A 27,962-nucleotide genomic window follows, 5' to 3' on the forward strand; every position below is an offset into this window, starting at 1 on the left:
GATTGCACCAAGGTTTAGTTATTCCTAATCCCACCTTTAAACCCTCTCTATTGATTCCTCACATACGGTAGGAGTGATGTTATTCAACAACTACCTAAATATGTACCATTTTCCAAGCAATACACACTAAATAGGCACAGTCAATTGAGGGCCCTTCAATCAACTAAGATAATCACGTAGTTGAACAAGAAGAGAAAATCCAATGGCAAAATCATATTAGACACAATAGAAAAGCATCCTTCAAAAGGTTCCATCAAACCCTAGATAAAAGAGTTTAGTTACCTGTTATCATACTAACAATCATGATAGTAATTGAAAGCATTAAAATACAGATTAAGGAAGAACGAAAGAGAAAAATCTTGTGATTCGTTGTTTTCAAGTGTTCTGATAGCCTTCTTGCCTCTCCAATCATGTCTCTCCCTCTTAGACACGTTTAGGGCGTATTTACAGGCTAGGGTTGAATTCCTTGAGTCCAAATCCGGGTTAGAGTCTTTTAATTCATGAACTTTTGATCACCGGGCTATAGACCTTGCCAGGCCAGGCTTATAGTGCGGTCAGCCTGGCTATCCAGCTACGCCTGGCCTGTAGCGCAGTCAAGCTGGCTATGCTTGGCCTGTAACACGGTAAAGCTGGCTACAGAGCTGACTATGCTTGGCCTAACGGTTTGGGTACTTAGTGTTTTGTGCTCTTTTCTTGCATTTTCGTCCAACTTTCATTCAAATCTTTCTTCCGATGCTCCTACACATAAAACAACATAATTTAGCTCAAAGGTCGCACAATTAATCACTAAATCAACAAAATATAGGGCGAGTAATGTACTAAAAGTATAGCATTTTGGCCAAACATCACATTCTATCTATATTCTTCTCTCAATTTTCTCATAATCAACTACGTTTCAAGTATTTGGGCAAATTATTGGAGCAAGTTTCAAGCTTCTAATTAATTCGTCAAAGTATTTGGAGCAAACTTTTGGGCAATTTCTTCAAGTTTAAATATATAATCATGGTGCACTCATTCCATCTCTTAATTTTTATATTTAATTCTTGCATATTATTTTAGTATTTAATTTTTGTGTTTACTTTTCGTGTTTCATTTGTTCGTTTACTTTTCGTATTTAAATTATGGCTCCTAAAAGATTTGGCATAACTAACCCAATTTTAAAAAAAAAGTAGTAAAGGTGTTAGTTCTAATAGTAATCTGAATCCTCTTGCTACAGTTAGAAAATATATAGAGGGTATGACTCATGTTGATAAAACTTCCTTTACCCAACCCCCCAAATTTTATCATATTAATCCGGAAGAACCACTAGATCATGAAGCCTACAAAGATAATTTGGCAATGATATTAATCTTAGTGAAGAAAAAGAAAATGAGAAAAAAGAAAATAAGGAAGATGAATTAGATAAAACACCCACTAGTCCGGCAATACAAGTTCCAACTCAGAGTCAATCTTAGTCTGGAGCTTTATCTCCCCATGTATCTCCTGTAAGGGGTAAGGCTAAGGCAGAACGTAAACATCACTTGTATGGAATTTTTTTGATTTAGGTAAAGTCGCTTCAGTTGCTACTTGTAAAAAATGTAAAGCACAATTTGCACATGGTATGCGTGAAAATCGGGTCGGACGAGGGGTTTAACCAAGCAAGTATGCTTGGTAAACACAAACCTATATGGATAAAAGCTCAAATAGATGCCAGAAAAATATTGGATCCTAGTAGCAGTTCTTGCGCTCCTATTGGATCTGGCGGGGGTTCTAACTATGTCCAACAACAGTTTCACCCTATCACTGGTACTATACTACGTCTCTATAACAAAGATAGAGATCTTGAAAAATTAGCAAAAGTGGTCGATTTCTTTGGCTTACCTTTTACTTTTCCTTCTCACCCTGCTTTTGTGCATTATATACAAGAAACTTATAATCCTGGTTTTCAAGATTTTCCTAAGACCACAGTTAGAAATGATATTTTTAGATTTCAAAGTGACTATCTTTAGTACATAGTTGTGTATTTTACCACTTAGATTGTAAAATGTATATCACATCTGATATAGGTCGTAGTCCTAATGGCAATGATTATTTAACTGTTACATGTTATTGGGTTGATCCTCACTGGAACATGCAAAAACATATTATTGATTATAAATTTGTTGTTTCAAAATACACTAGAGTATATATTACAACTATTGTTCTAGAAATACTTCAATTTTATAGTCTTATTGATAAAGTTTTAACTATCACATTAGATAATACTGTTGTTAATACCACAGCAGCAAATGACTTAAAAGCTAGAATTTGCGCAATTAATGAAAAAAAAATCGTGTTAGATGAACTTGGTTGTAAATAACATATGATGGGGTCATTTCTAGTTTAGCTTATCTTTTAATATTGAAGAATTATGCGGAGCATGTGCTTCCAACTTGTTGATTCAAACTCTTGCAAGATATATTCACAAGAGGAATGATTCCTCTTGAGGGTAATCCTATAGTTTAGGTCTACTAAGTATTGTAATTTGTTGGATAATTGATTATTTCAATTGTTTGACATTTACTTCTTTGTTGGGTCTATTCTCAATTTGTAAGGCCCCGAAAATTTTTACCTAAAACTTGGGGTTTCGTGGTGTCGACGTAGACGTATGTGTTGATGATTGTAGAGATTCTTTGTGGCGAGCTTGCGAGCCGAGGTGCGGATTTTTGGGTTGAGCAGTGCGTTGGAGAGTTGAAGAAATTTTTTGGTAGAGTAGGGCATTTCTGCGGTCCACTATGCGACCACAGAATCACTCTGCGGACCACAGATTTACCGCAGAGTGAAACAGAAAACTGGGCAAAATTTGAATGATATTTTGCGGTCTATTTGGTGGCCGCATAATCATTTTGCGGGCTGAACAATCTATCGCAGATCCACCATAAAAATTTCCGGAAGGGAGTTCTGCAGCGCATCATGCGACCATAGAATTGGTCTACGAACCGCAGACGTGTCGCAGAGTGAAGCAGAAATGCCCAGTTACGGAGGGCCATTATGCGGCCCACTTTACGGACTACATGAGCGTTACGCGGTCACATATGCGACCGCAATTTTGCATCGGGGCTTCACTTTTCTGGTTTTATAAACCCGACCCCATTCTTATAAAACAATCTTAGGAATTATTATTTTTTTGTGAAAGAAAGATTTTTATTCATCACCAGACAAAACATATACATCAGCTATAGCCAAAGAGAAGAAAATAACATCACCTATAAGACATCTCCTACAAAATTAAAACTCTACTACTTATTTACATGCCTATGTTATTCTAGTTATAAAAATTTCTTAGCCATATCCTATCGTCCTCCCTCTTCCTTCGATCCAGGAAGTCTCTCATCCGATGCATGCATTCTTCCTTCACTTGCTTGCATAAGCTCTATGGCCTTGGGACTTTGCTTTGCCACAATGCTTCATTTCTTCCCTTCCATATACCATATATCAGTGCGGCATGATGGCAAAGACAAAGTGTTTCCTTAGCTGCCCTTTTACATTTCTTGTGATTCTTTGCCAAAGACCTTCCAACTCCATGTTCTTCACTCCTATCCTCGGGCATTGTAGTATCTCAGTAATACATGCTTTAAAGAAGTGGCACTCAAAGAACAAGTGAGATACGGTCTCTGTTGCTTGACCACATATCACACATAGGTTGTCTGGTCTTATTCCTATTCGTGCAAGTCTGTCTTTTGTTTGTAGCCTACCATGCATGGTTAGCCAACATATAAAGTTATGCTTGGGTATGTTTAAGCTATTCCACACCCAAGTTCGATATTTCCATAGTACCTGGCTTCCCTTTATCCATTCATATCCACTTCTTATCGTGTATTTTCCACCTTGAGAGATCCAGTGATTATTCACATACCCCCTTGCCATTTGTCTTTGATATGGCATATCTTTTTCCAATACCAGCTGTTGTCCTGAGGTACTTTGTAGTCCCACCAATCTTCTTCTTTTATGTAAAGGTGATTAACCTACTTTACCCATAGATTATCTGCTTTCTGGACTATATTCCATACATATTTCCCTATGGTAGCACCATTCCAGCTCACACATTCTGTAACTCCTAGCCCTCCTTCCTTCTTTGGTCTACACACCAGGTCCAAGCTATCAGTGGTACCCTGTTTGTGTTCACCTTCCCATCCCAGAGTTAATTCCTACATATAGAAGTTATTCTTTTCAAGACTGCTCTAGGAAGCAGAAAGATAGATGCCCAATAAACATGTGTGTACATTAATACTAAATTTATCAACTGCACTCTTCCAGCATATGATAGAGTTCTTGATCCCATCCTCTAATTTTAGCAGTCAGTTTGTCCACCAACATTTCACAATCTACAGCTGATATCTTCCTTGATATAATAGGGACTCCAAGATATCTGAATGGGAGTTTGCCTTTTTGATATCTAGTGATCTCACATAACTCTTCCAATTGTTGCATATTCATGTTCACACTAAAGATGTTTAATTTTCCTGCATTGGTAGTGAGTCTTGATGCTTATGAAAATGTCTTCAAACCTCTGAGCATTAACATGACTGAGTGGTAATCTCCTTTGCAAAACAGAAGAACGTCATCTGCAAAATAGAGATGATTCAGCTTGATGCTACGACATTTTGTGTGAAATTCAAACCCCTCTTGTTTTGTAACCAGCTTCAATATTCTTGTTAGATATTCCATGCATATTACAAACATCAAAGGTGATATAGGATCCCCTTGTCGAAGCCCTTTTTCCCTATAATCTTTCCATACATTCCATGACTAATTGCAATTATATACTGGGGGGTCGATATACAAGCCATTGTCCATTTGATTAACCTTGCTGGGAAGTTCAAAGCATGTAATATTTCCTCCACGAAAGCCCATTCCACAGAGTCATATGCTTTTCTAAGATCAATTTTTGTTAAGCAACTCTTTGTCGTATTCTTCCTGTTGTATAGCCTCACTAAATCCTGGAAGATTAGTATGTTTTGCACAATAGTTCTACCTGCTAAAATGCATTCTGATTCTCCGATATTGTATAAGGCAATATTTACTTGAGTTTTGTTACACAACATTTTTTATATCACTTTATATACTGTGGTGCAGCACGCAATTGGACGATAATCTCCCACTTTGTCTACATGTTTTGTTTTTGGAATGACTGTTATCACTATGTTATTCAGTGCCTTTAACATCTTCCCTGTAGCAAAGAATTCTAATACTCCTTCTGTTAGATCCTTCCCTACAGTGTTCCAGCAGTCTTTGAAGAAACTGCTCCCATATCCATCTGGCCCTGGTGCTTTTTCTCCATCTATGCCCCACAGAGCTTGCTTTACCTCTACACTTGTGAAATCAGCTTCAAGCATTAGCCTCTGTTCTTAATTCACAATAGGTCCTGATCTAATTAAGTTGACGTATACATGTTCCCTGCTATCTTTTTTCTTCCCCAACAATTCTGTATGAAACTCCACAAAAGCTCTTGCAATTCCATGAATATTATTTATTGTTTGACCCCCTTATTCCCTTATAGTGAATATTTTGTTTTCATTCCTTCTTGCTTTCATGAAGTTGTGAAACATCCTTGTATTTTGATCATCTTGAGTCAGCCATTGTACCTTTGCTTTCTGTCTAAGGAATAATTTACTTGCTATCTTCAGCCTGCTGTAGGTCTTTGACAACTCTTGTTCCTCTCCAATGAGTGTTCTATTCATAGGATCAATTTGGATCTTTTTCTGGCATTCCAATAGTTTTTCTTTAGCTTGCTCTGCACTGGCTACTATTTCATTAAAAGAAGATCTGTTTAGTTCTTTTAAAACCCTTTTCAGTCTATTAAGTTTCCCCACCAATTGATACAACTTTGTTCCTGTACTCCTCATTTCTCAGCTTCTCTTAACTTTGTTTTGAAAATCTGGTGCTATTTTCCACATATTAAAGCATTTGAATGGTCTGCTTATGTTTGTAACCCCATCCTCCCAATGTACCACTGCAGGGCAGTGATCATATAATCCTTCATTCATGAAATTTACTTCTGAGGCTGGTAGATCCATCATCCAATCCATATTGACCATTACCCTGTCAATTCTACTCATGACTCTGTCTTCTCCACTTTGCTTATTATTTCAAGTGTAGAAGGCTCCAGTGGACCTCATCTCTTGAAGACCACAAGCTTCAACACATTGTCTAAAGTCTCTCATTTCTGCCAGTAACAAGGCTTCCCACTCTTTCCTCTTTATTCAAGACACTATTGAAATCACCGATGACTGCCCATGGACCATGTATTTGAGTACATAGGTACTCTAGATCCTTCCACAATCCCCTTCTCAATGCCATATCAATGTAAACATATACTATTGCGAGGTAGTATTGCTTACTAGGCCCTCTGTGCTTAACTATACAATGTATGCACTGATATGTTGTTTTTACTATACTAACTTCATACATAGTTGGTTTTCACACCACCCAAATCCTACCTCCATTATGATGTGATAGGTTTGTTGTAAACGACAATCCATTACATAGATTAAGAGTAGCTTTATGTGTTTTAGATCTCTTAATCTAAGTCTCCAGGAGTCCAAATAGGCCCACCTTGCAAATGTGCATAAACAGACTTACTTCCCTCTGTTTTTCCAGCCTATTTAGACCCCTGACATTCCAAAAACCTATCTTATCCATTAGGAGGGGGCTTGCCCCAACCCTCCCAAGTTTGGGTCCTGTATCCCCTAGGTCTTCTTTGGGGTCAGAGGCACTAGGTTTGGATCTTTCAGCTTCCTTCCCTTGATTCTGTCCCAATGCTTCAAATGTGTTTTTAGTGCTAATCATCATTGTTTTATTAATATCTCCATTTCTAGGTCCCTTCCTGCCTACATCAGCTTTGTTTACTCTTGTTTCCTGCATGCTATTCCCCACTTCTACTCCCTTCTTCTACTGTCCTTGTGGTACTGGTTTCTGTACTTCCTTAACTGTTTATTGCACCTCCTCTACTTGCTTTCCTTTCTTAGCTATCTCCTCTTTCTGAAGTTTCCAGCAGTCATGTAGTTCATGTCCAAAGTTTTTACACTTTGGGCATAATGTAGGCTTCCATTCCTACTCGACATCTTGTTCAATTATTTTCTGATTCAATGATACTTGTACTAATACTCTTGCAAATGCTAGTCTCTCCTTGTTAATTGTTGCCCTATCTACTTTGAGAGGTTTGCCAACCGGTAAATACTTCTGCTACGAAAAAGGGTTGTGATAAGAAACGCTCAATTTTTCGCGCTCTTGCTACGAGTAAACGATCCTCTTCGGATAATTCGTCCAATCCAAGGATAGCTATAATGTCCTGAAGTTCTTTGTAACGTTGTAAAGTTTGCTTAACTCTTTGGGCGGTTTCGTAATGTTCCTCACCAACGATTCATTCCAGCAATTTTTGTCAATGCTGATTCGCCCCAATATTTGATGTCCAACCCCCTTAGTTGAATCCACACAGGGATCTTATCTACTTTTTCTTTGCTCACATCAATGTCTGGTTCCCATGCTTTTACAACCACTACTTTTTATCAAATATCTGGACTCCTTCTTCGATAGCTTTAATTTTGTTTTTTCCTGAATGGAATCTAACCAGAAAAACCCCTCTATTCACTTGAGTAACCTTGTCAATGCCCATCGATCCCCAAATTCTTCTGAAATATCCATCAATCACCGGTAATGGCGGGTTCGATCCCAACACATAGCATATGACAGCAGATTTCCAGTATACTATTTCATCTTCAATATCTTCCATTGTGATTTTGACATTTTCTTTGTTTGCCACATCGCCAGTCAGATCCAATCCCTCACCAGCCGGAATAGGACCTACTACCTTACTCCATGATTGAGCAATGGACTTCTGTGAGGACCTAGGGTTTAGGTTAGTACCGAATTCCCCTGCATTTTCTTCTTCCTCTATATCTGCCCAAGACATTTTCCTCTGAAAAATTGTTGTTGGAGTTAAATCAACTATTCCTGGGGAGCTCCTCGCCGGAGTCATCGTCGTTGCTGTTGATGAGGACGCCTGGCTTAACCCTAAGCAATTCCTTGTATGACATTGATACTCCGAGTTCTCTTAGCATCTACTGATTGCGGAAAAATTCTTTTGCTTGGATAATTGTTGGGATTACTCCCCTGAACTGGTTGTCCTCTCCCTCCGTTTTTCGTTTTCCTTGTCATTCAATCAAAACTGAGAGAAAAAGTCATGTTAGAGAGAGAAATTGATGGCATCCTTTCGATTGATGAGTCTTGAGGGTAGAACTCGTGTTAGTCGCTAAGGAACATTTTAGAAGGTTCAAACTATATTTTAAAGAGAGGAATGTGGTCTAGAGTGAGAAAAGAAATTTCTAAGTCATTTGTGCATCAATCTTTTCTCAAGCCTTGAAGACTTCACAAAGGTAACTCCCAAGGTCTTCAACCAAAAGGTAAGGTTATAGCCCTAGCCTTCAATTTCGAGATTTAACTCAAAATAGGTAATAAGTCAAGCAATTCTTGGGTGTGGGAGTTGTTATATGCATGCATGTACTATCAAGGGTTGTGGGAAGATTGTTGAGATCAATTGGGTAGACTTTGGGTAGTGAAATGAAGGAATCCACCATGGAGGACCTTGAAATCATAATGGCCACCTAGTGTTCGATAAAATGCTCAAATGAGCTGGAGCCATGAACTCCTTCCTAATTTTGGTTCAATTTTGTTATATTTCTAAATAGATCAAAGTTGCTAGGATTCTGAAACTTTGTAGTGGATTAAGGAAAGCTCAAAGCGAGATATGTTGGCTAAACCTCTCTCTTAGAATTAAATCTCATGACGTTCACGTAAGTTCCGAGTTGTTCATTATATACTTGCTATTCTAAATAAGTTTGGTGTCGAAAGGTGTATATATATATATATATATATATATATATATATATATATATATATATGTGTGTGTGTGTGTATGTGTGTGTGTTCAAAATGTGTTCGAATATTATTATAATATCATGTTGTTCTTTGGGGGCGTGTTCAAATCATGAGTCATGTATTGAAATATTGTGACTTCAAGTCAAGTTCAAATGAAAGACGTTGCATCAAATTGTATAAGAAATCTCCATGTGCTTATCACCCTTATGTCCACTTGTATTTTAAAATTCTAAAGTTGAAAAGTCTTGTTACTGGATTACCCGTGATGTTATTTGAAAGTGAAAGAATAGAGCATGAAATATGATGTGCGGCCAACGTGCCAAGAATGATATTGCGTTATGTCATTGGTGCCGATGAAATGAATGATATGTAAAAGACTATGAAATGAGTAGTATATACCTTTAAATAATAAATGCTTTGGGAGTATCATTTATCACCGAGTAAGGGTAGGTCAAAATAACCTAACCCTGAAACTACACATGCCGATGTAGGAGGGATTAAGGGTAATATCCCCGTGTTAATGCGATGAGGTTGTTTCCCCTTATATGGGATGATATTGATGTGTTGAGATGTTTTCCCTTGAATAGGATGAGATTATTTCTAGAAAGATGTGATGTGATGTCGATCCACACGGCATTGTGGTGAGATGGCTTAGCCGGTCAGGCTGAGATCGGATGCCATGCCGCACACATGGTGGTATTGTGGGTGGATATCTCGGGGTGACACGGCTTAGCCAATCGGGTTGAGATCGGACTCCGCGCTAAAAACACGGTGGTGTATCGGTACTAGGGATCTCCCAACTTAAAAGATTGAAACTTAATTGAAATTTACCTTGCCCCTAACTTGACACCTTGATACTATTTGAGTCTCTTATCGATTTCATGTTTCCTTCTCCGTTTACTGTTACTCATTCTATTGAGAGGATGTTTATTCATACATACTAGTACTATTCCATATGTACTAACGTCCCTTTTGCTGGGGGCGCTACATCTTTAATAGATGCAAGTGGTGTTGATCCGTGATAGCAGCATACCCTCTCCTCAACTGACTTGGTGAGCCCCACTTCATTCCGGGGTCCTGTATCTCTTGTCCTTGTGCATAGCATTTTGAGGTATAGCCGGGGCCTTATTGCTGGCACTGTCGTAGCACTCTTTTATTTATGTTGGAGGCCTTGTGGACATAGTGTGGGTTGTATTTAGTATTGGGAAGGTTAACTGAAAGTGTTGTAATTGTATCATATGTACCACTTCAACTATGAATGTATAGTGTGCTATTTTGGAGACTTGTTAATGACGTAACTAATGGAAATGAACTGGTGCTATTCACATGACCTATTACCTTCTAGTTAATGAATATGTATCTTTCTCTTTATTCATGAGTGAGTGAGGAAGACGGCATTGTGTAGGCTTGCTCGATCGGGGTATCTCGGTTGAGCACCGGTCGCGCTCCCCGAGGTCGGGGCGTGACAAGCTTGGTATTAAAGCCAGGGGTTTTAAAGTGTTCTAGGATGTCTCGGAGCCGTGTCTAGTAAATTCCTTCTTAGCGGTGTTTTTTCGACCACATCTATAATTAGGAGGCTACTTGGGCATTTAGGAATAATACCCTTCCTTGATGTTCTTGATCGTGCGATAAAGCTGATTGTAAGATTGTTCCTCCTCTAACTCATGCATTGCTCTAACTTTCAGTACATGGCGCCTAGGAAGGAAGCAAGAACTAGACAAGGAGCCAATGCTGCCCCAGGAGTGGCATTTGATTCTTTACCTAATGATGCGGGTGAGCACCCGAGGGGTGAGAATATTCCCTCGACTACTACACTGCCTGATTTTACTACACCTGACCAGATGACACCAGTTCCTGCACCTACTGAGGGTGCAACAACTCCACCCCAGACTGATATTCCAGTTCCACCTCCAGCCCCAGATTCCGATCCTGGTGTGTCTGATGGGGATCTTAGGGGAGCTATACAGATGTTGGCTTAGATAGTGGCTTCCCATGCCCAGAGATCGAATGTTGCACCCGCATCTTCTAGTCAGCCAGAGGATTCCACTAGTTCCAGGATGAACAGGTTTCTCAAATTGGATTCTTCAGTGTTCACAAGTATTGATCTTGAGGAAGACCCTCAGGATTTTATTGATGAGATGCACAAGACCCTCTGAGTTATGAGTGCTACTGAGACGGAAGGAGTGGAGTTGGCCTCTTACCGCCTGAAAAGGGTGGCCTATTCTTGGTTTGAGATGTGGGAGGATTCCTGTGAGGAGGGGAGCCCTCCGGCGAGGTGGAGTGAGTTTGCTGATGCTTTTATTGATCATTTCTTGCCTGTCGAGACTAAGGCAGCTCGTGCCGCCAAGTTTAAGATCCTGAAACAAGGTAGCATGAGTGAGTGGGAGTATCATATGAGGTTTGCGCACCTGTCCAAGTATGCCATCTACATGATGCCCACTATGGAGGCTAGAGTGCGCCGGTTTATGCAAGCCCTTAGCCCCTTGGTTATTAATGAGGCCACGAAAATTGCTTTGTATTCTGATATGAACTATGGTAAGATGGTGGCATTTTTTGTGGCCATAGAGATCCGCAAGCTGAAGAATAAAATGGAGCGAGAGGGTAGCAACAGGGCCCGGTCAACGGGTAACTTTAATGGTACTTCTAGTGGTGGTGGTGGCAGGTCAGCGTTTAGGGGAGGGTTATCAGGGCCATCTCAGTCCTTTGCTCAGTCATCGGTTAGTGCACATCCATCGGGGCCCAGTCAGTAGCAGTGGAGTTGTTTTAGGCCCAGCCAAGTTAACAAGGGATCCTACCAGCAGGGTCCGCCTGGTGGAGATTTCAGCAGCAGCTGAGGCCCCTATGCCCTAGGTGTGGGAAAATGCACTTTGGGGCCTGCTTCATGGAATAGCCCATATGCTACGGGTGTTGTATCAGGGGTCACATTCAGAGCGATTATCGTTCGTCCCATCAGAGCATGGGCAGAGATACAGCACGGCCAGCCAGTTCTGCAGCCACTACATCCGCAGCACCTCCTCCAACTCGAGGCACTCCCGCACCCGCAGGGCGTGGTGCAGCTAGGGGTGGTACACAGAGTTTGGGAGGACCCATCCATTTTTATGCAATGAAGGGTTGCCAGAGTTCAGAGGCTTCTCCAAATGTTGCCACAGGTATATTGACTGTCCAATCTCATGATATGTATGCTCTTATTGATCCCGGATCCACTTTATCCTATGCCACTCCCTATGTTGATATGGAATTTGGGATAGCACTGGAACAGCTCCATGAGTCATTCTCTTAGGTGAGTCCATTATGGCTGCGTGGGTTTATCGGGATTGTGTTGTCACATTGTATGGTCGGGACACCATGGCCGATCTCATTGAATTGCGGATGGTGGATTTTGATGTAATAATGGGGATGGACTAGCTTTATTCATGTTTTGCCAAGCTAGATTGCGGAACTACGACTGTTAGGTTTGAATTTCCAGATGAGTCAGTGATTGAATGGAAGGGGGGAAATGTTGTGCCGAAGGATAGGTTTATTTCTTACCTTAAGGCCACAAAGATGATTAACAAGGGGTGTATTTACCATTTGGTTCGGGTTACGGACACCGATGTTGAGGCACCTATACTTGAGTCCGTGCCAGTTGTGAATGAATTCCCTAAGGTCTTCCTGATGAGCTCCCTGGGATTCCACCAAACAGGGAGATTGATTTTGGGATTGATGTGATGTCAGGCACGCAACCTATATCTATTCCACCATACAAAATGGCACCAGCAGAATTGAAAGAACTAAAGGAGCAGTTGAAGGACTTGTTAGAAAAGGGCTTAATCCGGCCGAGTGTGTCGCTTTGGGGGCGCACCGCTTCTCTTTGTAAGAAACAAGATGGGTCACTAAGAATGTGTATTTACTATTGGCAGCTCAACAAGGTCACAATCAAGAATAAGTACCCGCTGCCAAGGATAGATGACGTGTTTGATTAATTGCAGGGTGTAAGTATTTCTCCAAAATTGATTTGAAATTCGGGTATCATCAATTGAAGATCAGGGAGCAGGATATTCCGAAAACAGCTTTCAGAACCCGGTATGGGCACTTTGAATTTCTGGTAATGTCCTTTGGGCTAACAAATGCCCCTGCAGCTTTCATGGATCTTATTAATCGAGTATACAAGCCTTTTCTTGACTCCTTTTTGATAGTTTCATTGACGATATTCTGGTATATTCACGCATTTGAGAGGACCATGCCGATCACCTCAGGGAAGTTCTACAGACTCGACGTCAGCACCAGTTGTATGCGAAGTTTTTGAATTGTGAATTTGGGCTTGAATCTGTCACATTCTTGGGTCATCTCGTCTCCAAAGAAGAAATTAAGGTTGATCCTCAGAATATTGCAGTTCTGAAGAATTGGCCTAGACCTACTACCCCAACAGAGATCCGCAGTTTCTTGGGCTTAGCTGGATATTACAGGAAGTTTGTGGAGGGGTTCTCTACTCTTGCCTCTCCGTTGACTAAATTGGCGCAGAAGGTGGTTAAGTTCCAATGGTCAGATGCTTGTGAAAGAAGCTTCCAAGAGTTGAAATCAAGATTGATTACGGCGCCGGTGTTGACCCTACCAAAGGATACGGATGGGTTTGTGGTATATTGTGATGCTTCGAGAATCGGACTTGGGTGTGTATTAATGCAACATGTCAAGGTAATAGCTTACACTTCTAGGCAACTCAAGAATCATGAGAAAACTATCCAACACATGACTTAGAGCTTGCGGCGGTGGTATTTGCATTGAAGATTTGGAGTCATTATTTGTATGGGGTCCATGTGGATATATTCACGGATCATAAAAGCCTTAAATATATTTTCAAACAGAAGGAATTGAATTTGAGGCAGAGAAGATGGCTTGAGTTACTCAAAGATTACGACATCGATATTCTATACCATCCGGGGAAGGCTAATGTTGTGGCGTATGCTCTTAGCCAGAAATCTATGAGTAATTTAGCTCACTTGGAGGAATATCAAAGTCCTTTAGCCAAGGAGGTACATCGGTTGGCTAGTTTGGGAGTTCGTCTTGCGGACTCTAGTGAAGGAGGGGTAATTGTGCAAAACAAGACTAAATCATCGCTGGTTGTGGAAGTCAAGGAGAAATAGTACAATGATCCATTGTTGGTACAATTGAAGGAGGGAAATCATAAACATAAGACTATGGCTTTTTCTATTGGAATGGATGATGGTACACTAAGGTACCAAGGGCGACTATGTGTTCCAAATGTGGATGGTCTCCGGGAAAGAATCAAGACCGAGGCTCACACTTTTAGATATTCCGTGCACCCAGGCTCTACAAAGATGTATCATGACCTTAAGGAAGTCTACTGGTGGAATTATATGAAGAAGAATGTAACGGACTTTTTGGCGAGATGTCCAAATTGTCAGCAAGTAAAGACCGAACATCAACGGTCAAGTGGGTTGGCACATAACATAGAAATTCCAATATGGAAGTGTAGATGATCAATATGGATTTTGTGGTAGGACTACCTCGCACTCCACGCGAGTTTGACTCGATTTGGGTGATTGTGGATCGACTCACAAAATCAGCACACTTCTTACCTGTTAAGGCTACCGACACAGCGAAGCAGTATGCTCAGTTGTATATCAAGAAAAAGTCAGGCTGCATGGCACTCCAGTTTCTATCATTTTTGATCGGGGGGAACAGTTCATAACTAATTTTTGGAAGAAATTTCAGCAAGGATTGGGTACTCAAGTAAATCTTAGTACAACTTTCCATCCACAAACTGACGGGCATGCAGAGCGGAGTATTCAGGCGTTTGAGGATATTTTGCGCGCTTATGCTCTTGACTTCAAGGGTAGCTGGGATGATCATTTGCCACTCGTAGAATTTGCCTACAACAACAATTATCATGCTAGCATTCAGATGGCACCGTTCGAGGCTTTATACGGTAGGAGATGTAGATCTCCCATCGGATGGTTCGAGATTGGGGAAGCAGAGTTGATAAGGCCACACCTCGCGCATCAGGCTATGGAGAAAGTTAAGATCATTAAGGAGCGGTTGAAAACTACCTGATAAATGGAGATTTTGACTGCTCATTAGCGCTTTTTAACTTTTATTTTAGTCTAAAAGCATTGAATTGTGCTCCCGAAACTGATGAAATTGTGCAAAATTTCAGGAAAGATGGAAGTAGATCTCCCGAGATGAAATCCGACTCAAAAAAGAGTATACCGAAGCACAAGGCAATAAAAGGCACATAAGCATAAATGTGTGGTCCGCAAAAGAAATTGCGGACCGCAGAATTCCATCTGTGGTCGCAAACCAAGAGGAAGAATTTAGCAGACATTTGTGTAAAGTGCGGACCACACATGAATTGTGCGGCTGCAAATCTGGGCTAATAGTCGGAGATCAGAGAGTATGCAAAAAGGCCTAGTCCATGAGCCTCTATGAATTGCGGACCGCAGAAGAATTGTGTGGCCGCAGAAGGATGCCTTGTGGCCGCAGTACTAATTGTGCGGACCACAGAAGAAGTGCCTTGCGGCCACAGTCCAGAAGTGTGCGACCGCAAAAGATTGCCTCGCGGCCGCAGAACTCCAGTTCCTGCCAGATGAAGAAATCTGCGGACCGCAAATGGAATTGTGCGGCCGCAGAACCTCCCAAGGGGCATTTTTGTTCGAGATTTTCATCCCTGTATAAATAGACGAGTTTCACAAATTAGGTCAAGTTTTGAACATCTGAAGTTGTTGTAGCTGTTTTTCTTTACTACTTTAGGAAGTTTTGCATTATTTTGGTATTTTAACATTAGATTTCTTTATTTTAATCTTCCAATATGAGTTCAACTAGTTTTTCTTCTCTATTTTCTATAATTTTTATTATTAGTAGCTAGACTTTTACTAGGTTGTGACCCAACCTGGTGCGTAAACCTTATGGGTGATTAATTTAGTGTTTGTTGATGATTGGGTGTTTATTATTTAGCTTAGTTCATGCTTCAATTGTAAAATTGATGGTTCCTAATATTGATTCATGCCTATTTGACTTAGTCTCTACTTGAGAAAGAGGGACCTAGTCTAGGATAACTTAGCTAACAAGAAATTGGGTCAATTGAGAGATTGATTAACCCAGTTAAAGGATTCAACCTAGAGATAGTAATAACCCGACTTGAGCTCTTATCAACTGTTTTGGTAGATACCCATTTGGTCTTGAGAAAGCCAAATTGGGTAATACCACTCTTTGACCGAGAGGTATTGAGTGTAACGTAGAGTTGTGAGCTATTTTACACCCCAATCAACTACATAAGCATTAACGTCTTTACCCCATTAGACAAATACCTAGGTTATGGTCATAGCCCTAGGCCTTTAATCCAATTATAAAAACCTCAAAAACAATTAGCTCTAGTCTCCTGTCTTTATTTTGAAATCATTAGATTAACATTAGAAATAGGAACAAAAAATCTTGTTGTAGAAGTGCAATCTAGATAGTCCATCTGCTTACTTCGAATATATGCCCCTAGCTCCCATCATAATTCCCAGTGGATTCGACCTCGACTCCTAGTTGGGTATTTATTATTGCATATGACCGTTACATATCTCTATTGAGGTATGCATTTGGACGTGCAGGGATTTGGAGTTCCAAGAGGATGACTGGGTATTCTTGAAGGTTTCCCCCATGAAGGGGGTAATGCAGTTTGGTAAGAAAGGGAAATTGAGTCCGAGGTATGTTGGACCGTACATAATCATTCAGAGGGTTGGTCAGGTGGCTTACAGGCTAGAACTACCTCCAGAGATGTCTTTAGTGCACCCGGTGTTTCATGTATCCATGTTGAAGAAGTTGGTTGGAGATTCGTCGCTTATTGTTCCAGTTGAGACTATTGAGGTTAATGAGGAATTGACTTATGATGATAGGCAAGTCTGTAAGCTGAGAAATAAAGAAGTTGCCTCCGTGAAAGTACAACGGCGAAATCAACAGGTTGAAGGGGCCACCTGGGAGGCCGAGGAAGAGATGAAGAAGAATTACCCTCATTTGTTTGAATAGATATGTAATCGATTTTATGAAATTGTTCCTTATGAATTATGTATCATTTTTACAGTTTATGCTAAGGGTCTTCCGTTCTGATAATATATTGCTCATGAGGTCACGGTTGGTGCTAATTCCATGTCTTATTGCATCGTTGGGTTATGTACATGTTGTTGGTATTGGTTCTGGGATCCTCTGACAGGTGGATAGGTCCAGTTACAAGGAAAAATCTGGCAAAATTTTTAAAGAATTCAGGGAGTTAGTCAAAATTTGAAATTGTTGGTGTGATATAGCAGCTAAGTCACATTGGATGCTAACGGTGAATTTTGACCCTCATTCGAGGACGAATGATCTTAAGCAGGGGAGGCTGTAAGGCCCTGAAGTTTACCTAAAACCTAGGGTTTCGTGGTGCTGAGGTAGACATATGTTTTGATAATTGTAGCCGCGGTACGGACTTTTTGGGTTGAGCAGTGTGTTGGGGAGTTGAAGAAAATTTTGGCAGAGTAGGGCATTTCTGCGGTCCAATATGCGAACGCAGATTTGCCGCAGAGTGAAGCATAGAACTGGGCAAACTTTGGGTGATATTTTACGGCTGATTTCGTGACCGCATAATCACTTCGCGGGCCGCACAATCCATCGCAGATCCACAATAAAAATTTTCGGAGGAATGCGACCGCAGAATTGGTCTGCGGACCACAGACCTTTCGCAGAATGAAGCAGAAATGCCCAGTTCCGGAGGGCCATTATGTGGCCCACTATGCGGACCGCATGAGTGTTATGCGGTCACATATGCGACCGCAGATCTATATCGAGGCTTCATTTTTCTGTTTTTATAAACCCGACCCCATTCTTATAAAACAATCTTAGGGATCATTTTAAAAGGTTCAAACTTATATTTTAGAGAGAGGAAGGTGGTCTAGAGTGAGAAAAGGAATTTCTAAGTCATTGGTTCATCAATATTTGCTTAAGCCTTGAAGATTTCACAAGGGTAACTCCCAAGGTCTTCAACCAAAAGGTAAGGTTCTAGCCCTAGAGTTCAATTTTGAGATGTAACTGAAAATAGGTAATAAGTCAAGCAATTCTTAGGTGTGGGAGTTGTTCGTTATGCATGCATGTACTATCAAATATTGTGAGAAGATTGTTGAGCTCAATTGGGTAGACTTTGGGTAGTGAAATGAAGGAATCCATCAAGGAGGACCTTGAAATCATAATGGCCACCTAGTGTTCGATAAAATGCTCAAATGAGCTGGAGCCATGAACTCCTTCCTAATTTTAGTTCAATTTTGTTATATTTCTAAATAGATCAAAGTTGCTAGGATTCCGGAACTTTGTAGTGGATTAAGGGAAGCTCAAAGCGAGATATGTTGGCTAAACCTCTCTCTTAGAATTAAATCTCACGATGTTCGTGTAAGTTCTGAGTTGTTCATTATATACTTGCTATTCCGAATAAGTTTGGTGTCGAAAGGTATGTGTATATATATATATATATATATGTGTGTGTGTGTGTGTGTGTGTGTGTGTGTGTGTGTGTACAATTACAATGCACAATAAAGTGTAGTTTAGTATTATGTAATTGACTTTTTAGTAACAACAATATTATTAATATTCGGTTTGAGAAATTCTTTTGGTGTTTCTAAATATTATTGGTTGCTTTTAATATTGGTATTCAATTGATGTGAATATACAATCATTAAATTTAAAGAATCCGGTTCCTACTGGAAATATATACAATTTTTGTCATTATATAGTTTTTGAGAAGATAGGTTTTAGTGGCGATATTATTTTGTCACAAAATATTAGTAATTGTTGCAATATTAAATTTGTCACGTACTGTTGGTTTCTTTCTTTTGCAGCGACTTTAGTCGCTACAGAAAGTTATTGTGTCTTTCATGATTTATTATATTGTAGCACACGAGTCGCTACTAACAGTTATTTATAGTGGCGACATTAAATTGCCACTGCAAAATGTTTTGGCAGCGGTAGTAATCGCCACTAAAGATGAATAGCAGTGGCGACCAAGCTAATTTTTTATTCTTTTGGAACCATTTTTGTAGCGAGATTTCTCACCTTTTGTGGCAACTATGTCGCCACAAATGTACGCTTTTAGCGGCGACTTTGGTTGTCGCCACAAAATACTTTTCAGTTTAGGTTTTGCTTGTAGCAACACAAATGTCGCCACTGATAACATATAGCAGCGTCTTTTAGTGATTTTGTAGCGACTTTGGTCGCCGCAACAAGGCTGATTTCCTGTAGTGAATGGTGTAATTTGAATATTTTTACTAAGCCTATTGGTTAATTCACCTCAAAATTAATGTTTGACCCGTATTTCCATGCTATTATTCTTAGAGATTTTTTCTTTCCTATACCATATGAAACTTTATTACCAAATATGTGCATAGTTTCTAATTTACCTGCCATGTCCACACTTTTTCTACAATTATTATACCATTCATTAAATACTAATTATTAGTAGCTGAATCTTCCTAATTAGGCGCGCTAAAATTCAGGAATAGAAGATTTAGCGACCTTCACATCAAATTTGAAACGGAAATCCTTTATCTTCAATTTAAAATCAAATTACATAGACTCTTTTCTGCAAAAACTCTGTTCTTCGATAATTTCCCTTAAGCCACAAATCAAAAGCTCAGTTCGTCGAAATCAGAAGCTCAATTTCAAATTGTAGAAATCAGTTCTGCAAAAGCTCAGTTCGTCGACTTTTTTCCTCAATCCACTAATCAAAAAAGCAACAAAATATTCAACAAATTCAAGTCAAATTATAGAAATCAATTCTGCCGATTCTATGTTCTTCGTCTTCTTTTCTTAATCCAAAAAATCAAAAAAGCGACAAAATATTGAACAGTACCTCAGCAACGACACACAATCATGTCCACAATCCCAATCATGCTACATTTTAATGGGAATTGGGATAGCTATGGCAGATTTAGAGATTTTCAAGTTGATGGCATTGTGCTCAATGAGGATGCAAGTTACACTATGTTGATTTCTACAATTGCAGAGCAATTAATGATTGATACTTCGAAAAAAATTGTAGAAATCAAATACATTGTGAATGAGAATTGTCCTCCAATGGAGATTAGGAAGAATATAGGGGTTCGTGTGTATATGGAGACAAAAAAGGAGAATAAAAACTTAGGATCGTATCCGTTACTTATAAGTGTACGAGATTTCAATATGGAATTGACTATTACAAATGAGAACACAAGTGTAGGTTTGTTATGTTTCAAATTCTATGGAAGTCTGATTTTACGGTAATATCTATAAAATTCCTACATTTATCTACAAATAAACTACACATCAGTTTTAGGATGTATAAAGCAATATTGTTTTCATGCTTATCAACAAAATTACTACATTTATACTACAATTAAACAACAATCCATGTTGAAAAAATATTGACTACAAAATTTTCTCTTCATCTACAATTTATGTACAAAGATTCTACTAAATTGTAATGACACTGTCTATCTTTATTTTCGTGCAGGTTCGTCTGGGAAAATACAATTACTTGATATGCCAGCCTCTCCCGTCATAGAGCAATATCAAAGTGAAATAATAACTGAAGGTACACAAAGTGTTATCGAAGAAGGACAAGTGTATCAAGACAAGCAAACAATTGCAACTGCAATGAGGCACTATTCTGTCATGCACAAGTTCCAATTCAGGGTTAAAAGATCTAGCCACAGAAGGTATGAAGATATTAATGGTGAAAAGATCATTATAAACAGTATTTTCCTTGTGATATGTAGATGAAAAGTAGTTATATTGTATAGTGTTTTACTTTATGTTAAAACAGTCCTTTTGTTACATCTACATTGATAACCTGTATTATAAATGTATTTTTTTGTAGCTACTGGCTTATATGCGTTGCAGAAAACTGTAATTGGTACTTCAAGGCAACATCAGTTAATGATTCTGCAATGTTCAAGATCAGGAGTTTCAACCGACAACACACATGCACCTTAATAGACGATACATTCATACAGCGCAAACGTACTGCAGTTGTAGTTGGTAGCATGGTCATGCCAAAACATTGTGATCCTAAGACAGTTTACACACCAAAGGACATACAAACTGACATGTTGTCCCAACACGGAGTGAACCTAAGCTACATGCAAGCATGGAGAGCAAAGGAAAAGGCTTTACAGTTATTGAGAGGTCATCCGGCTGACTCCTACAACAAATTACCAAAATATTTTTATATTCTTGAGAAGACGTATCCTGGTTCAGTTGTTAAATTGAAGAAGACAACAGATGAATGCTTCTTATATGCATTTGTTGCTCTTTGTACATCAATAAGTGGTTGGGAATATTGTAGACCAGTAGTAGTGGTTGATGGGACATTCTTAAAGACAGCCTACAGGGGGATTATGCTGACAGCAAGCACAATGGATGCAGCAGGTAAAATTGTAGTTATTTTGTAGTTATTTTGTAGGCAATTTATAAATTGTAGATACATTGTAGATACTTTGTAGATATATTATAGTTTATATGTATTTGTGTTTTTATATGCATTTTCAAAGCTGCCAGTTAATTATTTTTTTACTAATAATGTAGGTACAATATTGCCTTTGGCGTATGCTGTGGTTGATTCGGAAAACGACGCATCGTGGAAGTGGTTTTTTGAGCAATTCAAGCAAGCATATGGTGAAAGAACTTTAATGTGTGTTGTTTCAGATAGGAATGAGAGTATCCTGAAGGCAACATCAATTGTCTATCCGGGCGTGCCACACTACTCTTGCGTGTGGCATATTTGGACAAATATAAGGGCAAAGTTCAAGAAGGGTCATCTACAATTAAATGAATTGTACTTTGCTACAGCAGGGTCATACACTATGGATGAATTTAATGAAAGGATGTCGAAGATTGAAGAGATAGANGAAAGTTTGCCTCTCACTCACTTCAAGCAATCTCCGGAATGTCTTGCTAATAACCCTGCGCTTCATGTCATGGCTATTAGCTGCCATGTTTGGCACTTCAAGAAGCATTGCACATGTCAGATGGACGGCCTCAAGAAGCTCAAGATTTATATGCATATGATATGGCATCTGACGCCTCCTCTCCATCCGCTCCTAAAAGTGTCCAACATGCATAGTGTAGAAGCTTTGGTAAGAATCATAATGATGAAATTTCACAAAAAAAAACTACTCTGATAAATGAGTCAGTTGAAGGTGCAATCCGATATAAAATATATGATTATTTCAGTTACTCTGAATTTGTTCGGACGAATTTGGCTAACTAATTTTCCATGTGTAAATGTTCAATCAAGTGGTTAGTCCCTACTTTGGAAGTCAAGTCAACTTTATACACTGCTAAAACTGATGGAATTAATTTAAAGTTCTGTGAAGTTCTTCAAATTTTACTATCACTGGTTTACTCCCGAGCATTCTCCAAAAGAACAAGTTCTGCTAGTTATGAAAACCATGAGGGAAACTTTTAGATACCCACTGAACTCATTAAGTAAACCAACAAATAAACTGATTTTTCTTATCGAGTTTCAACTAGAACCCACTTTCTTGTTGAGCTGCGCCACACAAACACTCTGAAACATACTAGCTACCACAATTATGAAGTACAATAAAGCAGCTAATCCCAAAACATAACAATGGAGGAACATAAGGGCACGTAATAAGAATAAATTTCTTGCATAAAAGAAAAAGAATGAAATTTTTCAGCAAAGAAACCTGTTCTGGGGTCTTCTCATGATATCGACTTTGGGAGACACCTTGTGCGAGTAACTCCTTCACCCTGCCGGCAGAATAGAGTTCGGCCAAGCAGCCATGTGCTTCTGCAACAAGTGCCGCCCTGAATGCACAGAGACCGAGCTGAGCCATGGCTCTGTTGAAAAGTATCTGAGTTGAAATGTCCATGTGCTGGATATTATCTTGCAAGTGACTCATCAATAACAAGTCACGGGATGTTGAAAACTCATCCAAGATAGCATGGTGGTATATATCACAGAGCATTGCACGAGCCTTGGTTCTTTCATCTCCATATTTATATATGAGAGAAACGAGACTGTCCATCAATGTCCTGCTATTTTCTTCAAAAGCAGGTTTCCTGGCCACAAGCTCTGGAGTTGCAACAAATGCAGTTGGACCTCTACTCTCCTCAACCACTTTGTTTTCTTCTCCAGACTCTGCCTCTCCTTCTCCTTCCGTAAGCTCAGCCAACTTCCTCATAGCATCATACACTCCTTGTGGTTTATAATAAACGAATTCAACCTGTTTGAGAGCTACTTTCGCAGCACCCCTGTAGTCTCCTGCCCGTTCTAAATAATGTTGGACATTTTGAGCAAGAACCAAAAATAACGGCTCATCCCTCAGCCTCTCAACATACTCACGGGTATGTGGATCAATTACCTGCAAGCTCTTGAAAAACTCTACATCTATCCTTTCAACAAAGGCAACCAAGTTTCCCCAGATCCTTATCGTCCCCGAGTGGTCTGCTCCTTTCTGGGTCTCATTTTCATCCGGCTCCACCATGTCATCAACCACAATGTTTGGGTATTGGGTCAAAACATCGAGGATGGTAAGCATATTCTGCACACACTTTTTCCACACATTTATAGGCATGTGTCCACTGAGACTTGGATTAACGTCAAACTGGGCAGACACAACACTAAACAGAATTTCAAGCTTTTGTGCTGGAGTCTTGGCCACCTTGGTCAAGAAGGTGAGCTGTTCAACCAATTCAATCTTTCCAGTCCCCTTTCTACCCCTAGCGGCAACAATTTCCTTGAACTTCTTGTTGACTGTCTCCCACGTGATTTGACTTGGATCCTTGAACTGTTTATCCAAGAGTTTTTCTTTCTTGCTCAGCATCTTCTCCCACCCGGTACCGCTCTCGGCTGTCTCATCCCGACTTTCATCTTCGTCATCATCCTCATCAGACGCAGCTGCAATCTTTGTTGGGTCCTCCTCAAACTCCTCTTCATCATCCTCTTCTTCCTCTTCTGATTCTTCATCATCATCAGCCTCATCCTCACTCTCGGGAGGATTTTCCCTGTACTTGTTAATCAACTCCTCATACTGCTTGTTATTCTTTTTCAGTTTCTGTTTCATCGAATTCAAGGCTTTAGCATTACTACTACTCATCTTCTTCTTTGCCTCCTTATTGGCCAAGGCCTGACTCAAGAAATCCTCCAGCATCACTAGAGCTTTGATATAGAGATTTGGTGCTTTAACCGATTCTGTAATGCGCATGACTTTCTCCAGCTGCTTATTGATCTTATCAAAGCTCTCCTGCAAGCTGACCCAGTCATTAATCTTCATAGCATTCTTCATCTGATCAACGGTAGCAGACAATTCCTCAAAGCGCTTATCCTTTGCTGACCGGACAACTCGCTTCTGTCCATCTGATTCATCACTGTCGCTGTCACCAGCTGCAAGGTATCTTGACCCAGCCGCTGCAGCGGTAGTCTCAGCCGGCCCTTCATCATCCTCCTGCTCGAAATCACTCTCCTCTTCGTCCTCCGTTTCACTATCGCCCTGCAAATACCATAGTATGAATAAATTAAATAACACCTTCCCTAAACCCTTATACTTTATGCAGAATGAGCTATGCCCAACAGACTGCCATATACAAAAACAAATCACTCACTCACAGCACCTTAATTTTCTAGGCTCACTAAGCAATCCTTCTTAACAGTTTAAAATTATATTTCACATCTTACTGTTTACACAAACAAGTAAATTGATCTTCAGCAGAATAGCTGGTGAAAAGTGTGAACAAATACACATACTCGTGATTTCTATCCAAAGGTCACTTAAAATTTGAAATATTGGATTATGAAATTGCAATTCAAAACATCCAGATGCAAGTACAATGACATAAAAATATATTATGCCTCAATCAAAAGCTAGCTGGGGTTGGCAATATGAATCATCACTATCCATTTAGCTCTATTTAGATCTGATTCAATCTAATATTCGATAATGTAGAACTATCTATCACTAGAGTTCTCATAAATTAATGAAAAATTATATCTTTACCACTGTAAATTGGTGAATAGATTATTTTACTCATCCAAACACATAAAGAAAAAAACTAAATCTTTAATTGAGGTGAAAAAATCATTTACCTGAGTCCAAAAACGGGACGCCATACTTCTTCAAAAAGTTTCTTCGAGAAACGGAGATAGAATGAGCTGCAATTACTCAAAATAAAAAATAAAAAATTTAAGATTGAGAATAAATCAACAAATCAATTTGCCTCTTCAGCAGTTTTACAAACACCTATTTTGAAGAAGAAAAGATTCGAACCTGTAAGCTGGAACTGTGGTTTACAGAAAGCTTAGCGGAGAAAGAAAGAAGGGAATGGAATTTTACAGTAAAAACCCTAGAGAATGATAAGGCTTGGTCCGACTCGGCTTTTGGGCTTCTATGGTGTGGGAATATGAAGTCACTAATCTAACAAGGCCACGGCCCAATGTATTTCCTTTTGGGATTTTTACTTGGGAAATTTTCGTTCATATACCATATAGGAAACTATATTACCAAATATGTTCATAGTTTGCATATTACCCTTCATGCTAATAGTATGTCTACAAAATGTAGACCATGCATTAAATAAGGAATCGTTGTAGCTGTAGGCTTCCTTATTTAGGCTCTAAAATTGGGGGATTAAATATTCTTCTAGATCTTCCAAACGCAAATCACGCACATTAATCTTCTTCGTCAGTTTCGTTTCAAATTTAGTGTCTCTACATCAAACGCAATTATTCTTCTACAATTCAAAAACGAATTGATTATTATTCTACAATTAAAAAACGAATGGATTATTCTTCTACAATTCACAAATCAAAAACGACTAAATCTTCAACAGTTCTTCTACATCAAACGCAATTATGTCCAAATTTCAGTAATACAAAGCAAAGGAAAAGAGAGCAGCAATTCCATCATTGACAGCCATTAAAAAGCTTGAAAGCTTTAAATTCAAATTTGGATTTTCAAAAATCATTATTTGTTTGGATTGGGTGTTGTTGAAAATGATTGGGAATATGGTTTGGAGTTTATATCTCAATTTTGAGGGGTTTTGGTAAAGATTAGACTTGGTTTTGACTGAATTTCAGATTGAAACTCGAAGAAGAAGAAGAAGAAGAAGAAGAAGAAGAAGAAGAAGAAGACGTATATTGTAGAAATTGTAGAAAAATTGTAGATAAATTGAAGAAAAATTGTAGACTGATGTTTATTTATTTTTCTTTTATTCATTTACTTATTATATGAAAGTTGAACAACATTGTATAAAAATTATATTTAAGTGGATGATTTAGTACTGTTTTGGACAAAAATATGTATCAAAAATGTGATAGATTTCAGGGGAAGCGTGTTGAGTCCAAATATGTACCCAGTTTGTAGATATTTTATAGATAAATTGTAGATTATTTGTATTCTGATTGTAGATGCTTTATTTTCTGTTTTCACAAATAAAAAATGACTAAAACTTCTACAAATCTTCTGAAAAAACACAATTATGTTAAAAATCCCAATTATGCTACAATTAAATGGGAATTGGGATATTAAAATTCAATGTATCCAGTTTGTAGATATTTTGTAGATAAATTGTAGATTATTTGTATTCTGATTGTAGATGCTTTATTTTCTGTTTTCACAAATCAAAAATGACTAAAACTTCTACAAATCTTCTGCAAAAAGCGCAATTATGTCGAAAATCTCAATTGTGCTACAATTGAATGGGAATTGGGATATTAAAATTCAATATTTTGTAGATATTTTATCGATAAATTGTAGATTATTTGTATTCTGATTGTAGATGCTTTGTTTTCTGTTTTTATAAATCAAAAACGACTAAAACTTCTACAAATCTTCTGCAAAAAACGCAATTATGTCAAAAATCCCGATTATGCTACAATTCTGTGATTCTCCTATATGCTCTTGTTACTCCTTACGAAACTGCTATGCTAAATATGGAATCCAAAAAAACATGATGAAGGGACAGATCTTCTTAAGAAATTTTGTAGATAATTTGTAGAAACATTGAAGTGCTGTACTTTCATATTAATTTTTCAAATGATATGTAGTTTTGTTGTAGATTAAATGTAGAAAATAAGCCATTGTGAGTCTTATTTGACTCATTCTTCACATTCAACCTATTCTACAAATTCACGCCTCTTTAAATACAATACAACCATACTTTCTTGAATTTAAAGTTTTAGCAATATATATAACTTAAAAAACATCTTCTCCTTTGCACAAGTTAGCTCCAAAACAAACGAAGTGGAATAACAAGCTCCCATCAAAATTTTTAACACAAAAACACAAAGCTCAAAAATAAATAAACAACAGTCTACAATTTTTCTACAATTTCTGCAATATACGTCTTCTTCTTCTTCTTCTTCTTCGAATTTCAATCTGAAATTCAGCCAAAACCAAGTCTAATCTTCACCAAAACCCCTCAAAATTGAGATATAAACTCCAAACCATATTTTCAATTAATTTACAACAACACCCAATCCAAACAAATAATAATTTTTGAAAACCCAAATTTAAATTCAAAGCTTCAAAGCTTTTTAATGGCTGTCAATGGTGGAATTGCTGCTCTCTTTTCCTTTCCTCTTATATTACAGAAGGAACCCGAAATCATAACCATCAAAAGTTATTGCTGTGTATGAAACTTTGAAGATTTGACTTCAATTTTGACTGGTTGTAGAAGAAAAAACCTTGATTTTGGACGTTAATGGTAGAGGGTTTCAATTGTTTTTCTGGATTTAGCAGAGGGTTTCAATTGTTTTTCTGGTTTTTCTGGTTTCTGGGTGTGTGGTGATACGTGGGTAAGGATGTGGGGTTGGGAGAGAGAAACGCGGGGGGATGGAAATTTGGAGGAATATACGGTACCATAAATTTAGGAGTGATATAAGGTACAATTAATGTACAGTTAAAACACCTTATGTTATAGAATTGATAATTAGGTATACTAAATGTAATTATATCAAACCTTAAATATTGAGGGTAATATAGTTTCCTATATGGCATAGGAATGTAAAAATTCTTTTTTACTTCCTATACTATATAGGAAACTTTATTACCATCCCTAATCAA

At 38.6% G+C, this 27,962-nt stretch overlaps 2 protein-coding genes across 2 annotated transcripts; one reads left to right on the top strand and one right to left on the bottom strand.

Moving 5' to 3' along the window:
• LOC109221396 (uncharacterized mitochondrial protein AtMg00860-like) lies at positions 12,187-15,131 on the top strand. The gene is made up of 3 exons (XM_019385882.1): positions 12,187-12,279; positions 13,111-13,502; positions 14,996-15,131. Exons 1-3 carry the CDS (start codon positions 12,187-12,189, stop codon positions 15,129-15,131), a joined length of 621 nt encoding a protein of 206 aa, XP_019241427.1.
• LOC109221404 (eukaryotic translation initiation factor 3 subunit C-like) lies at positions 21,729-25,276 on the bottom strand. The gene is made up of 4 exons (XM_019385892.1): positions 25,167-25,276; positions 24,986-25,051; positions 22,587-24,392; positions 21,729-21,974 (listed from the first exon to the last, which is right to left on the bottom strand). Exons 2-4 carry the CDS (start codon positions 25,007-25,009, stop codon positions 21,729-21,731), a joined length of 2,076 nt encoding a protein of 691 aa, XP_019241437.1. The 5' UTR covers positions 25,010-25,051; positions 25,167-25,276.

This window comes from Nicotiana attenuata, chromosome 2 (assembly GCF_001879085.1).
Source record: "Nicotiana attenuata strain UT chromosome 2, NIATTr2, whole genome shotgun sequence".
Taxonomy (NCBI): domain Eukaryota; kingdom Viridiplantae; phylum Streptophyta; class Magnoliopsida; order Solanales; family Solanaceae; genus Nicotiana; species Nicotiana attenuata.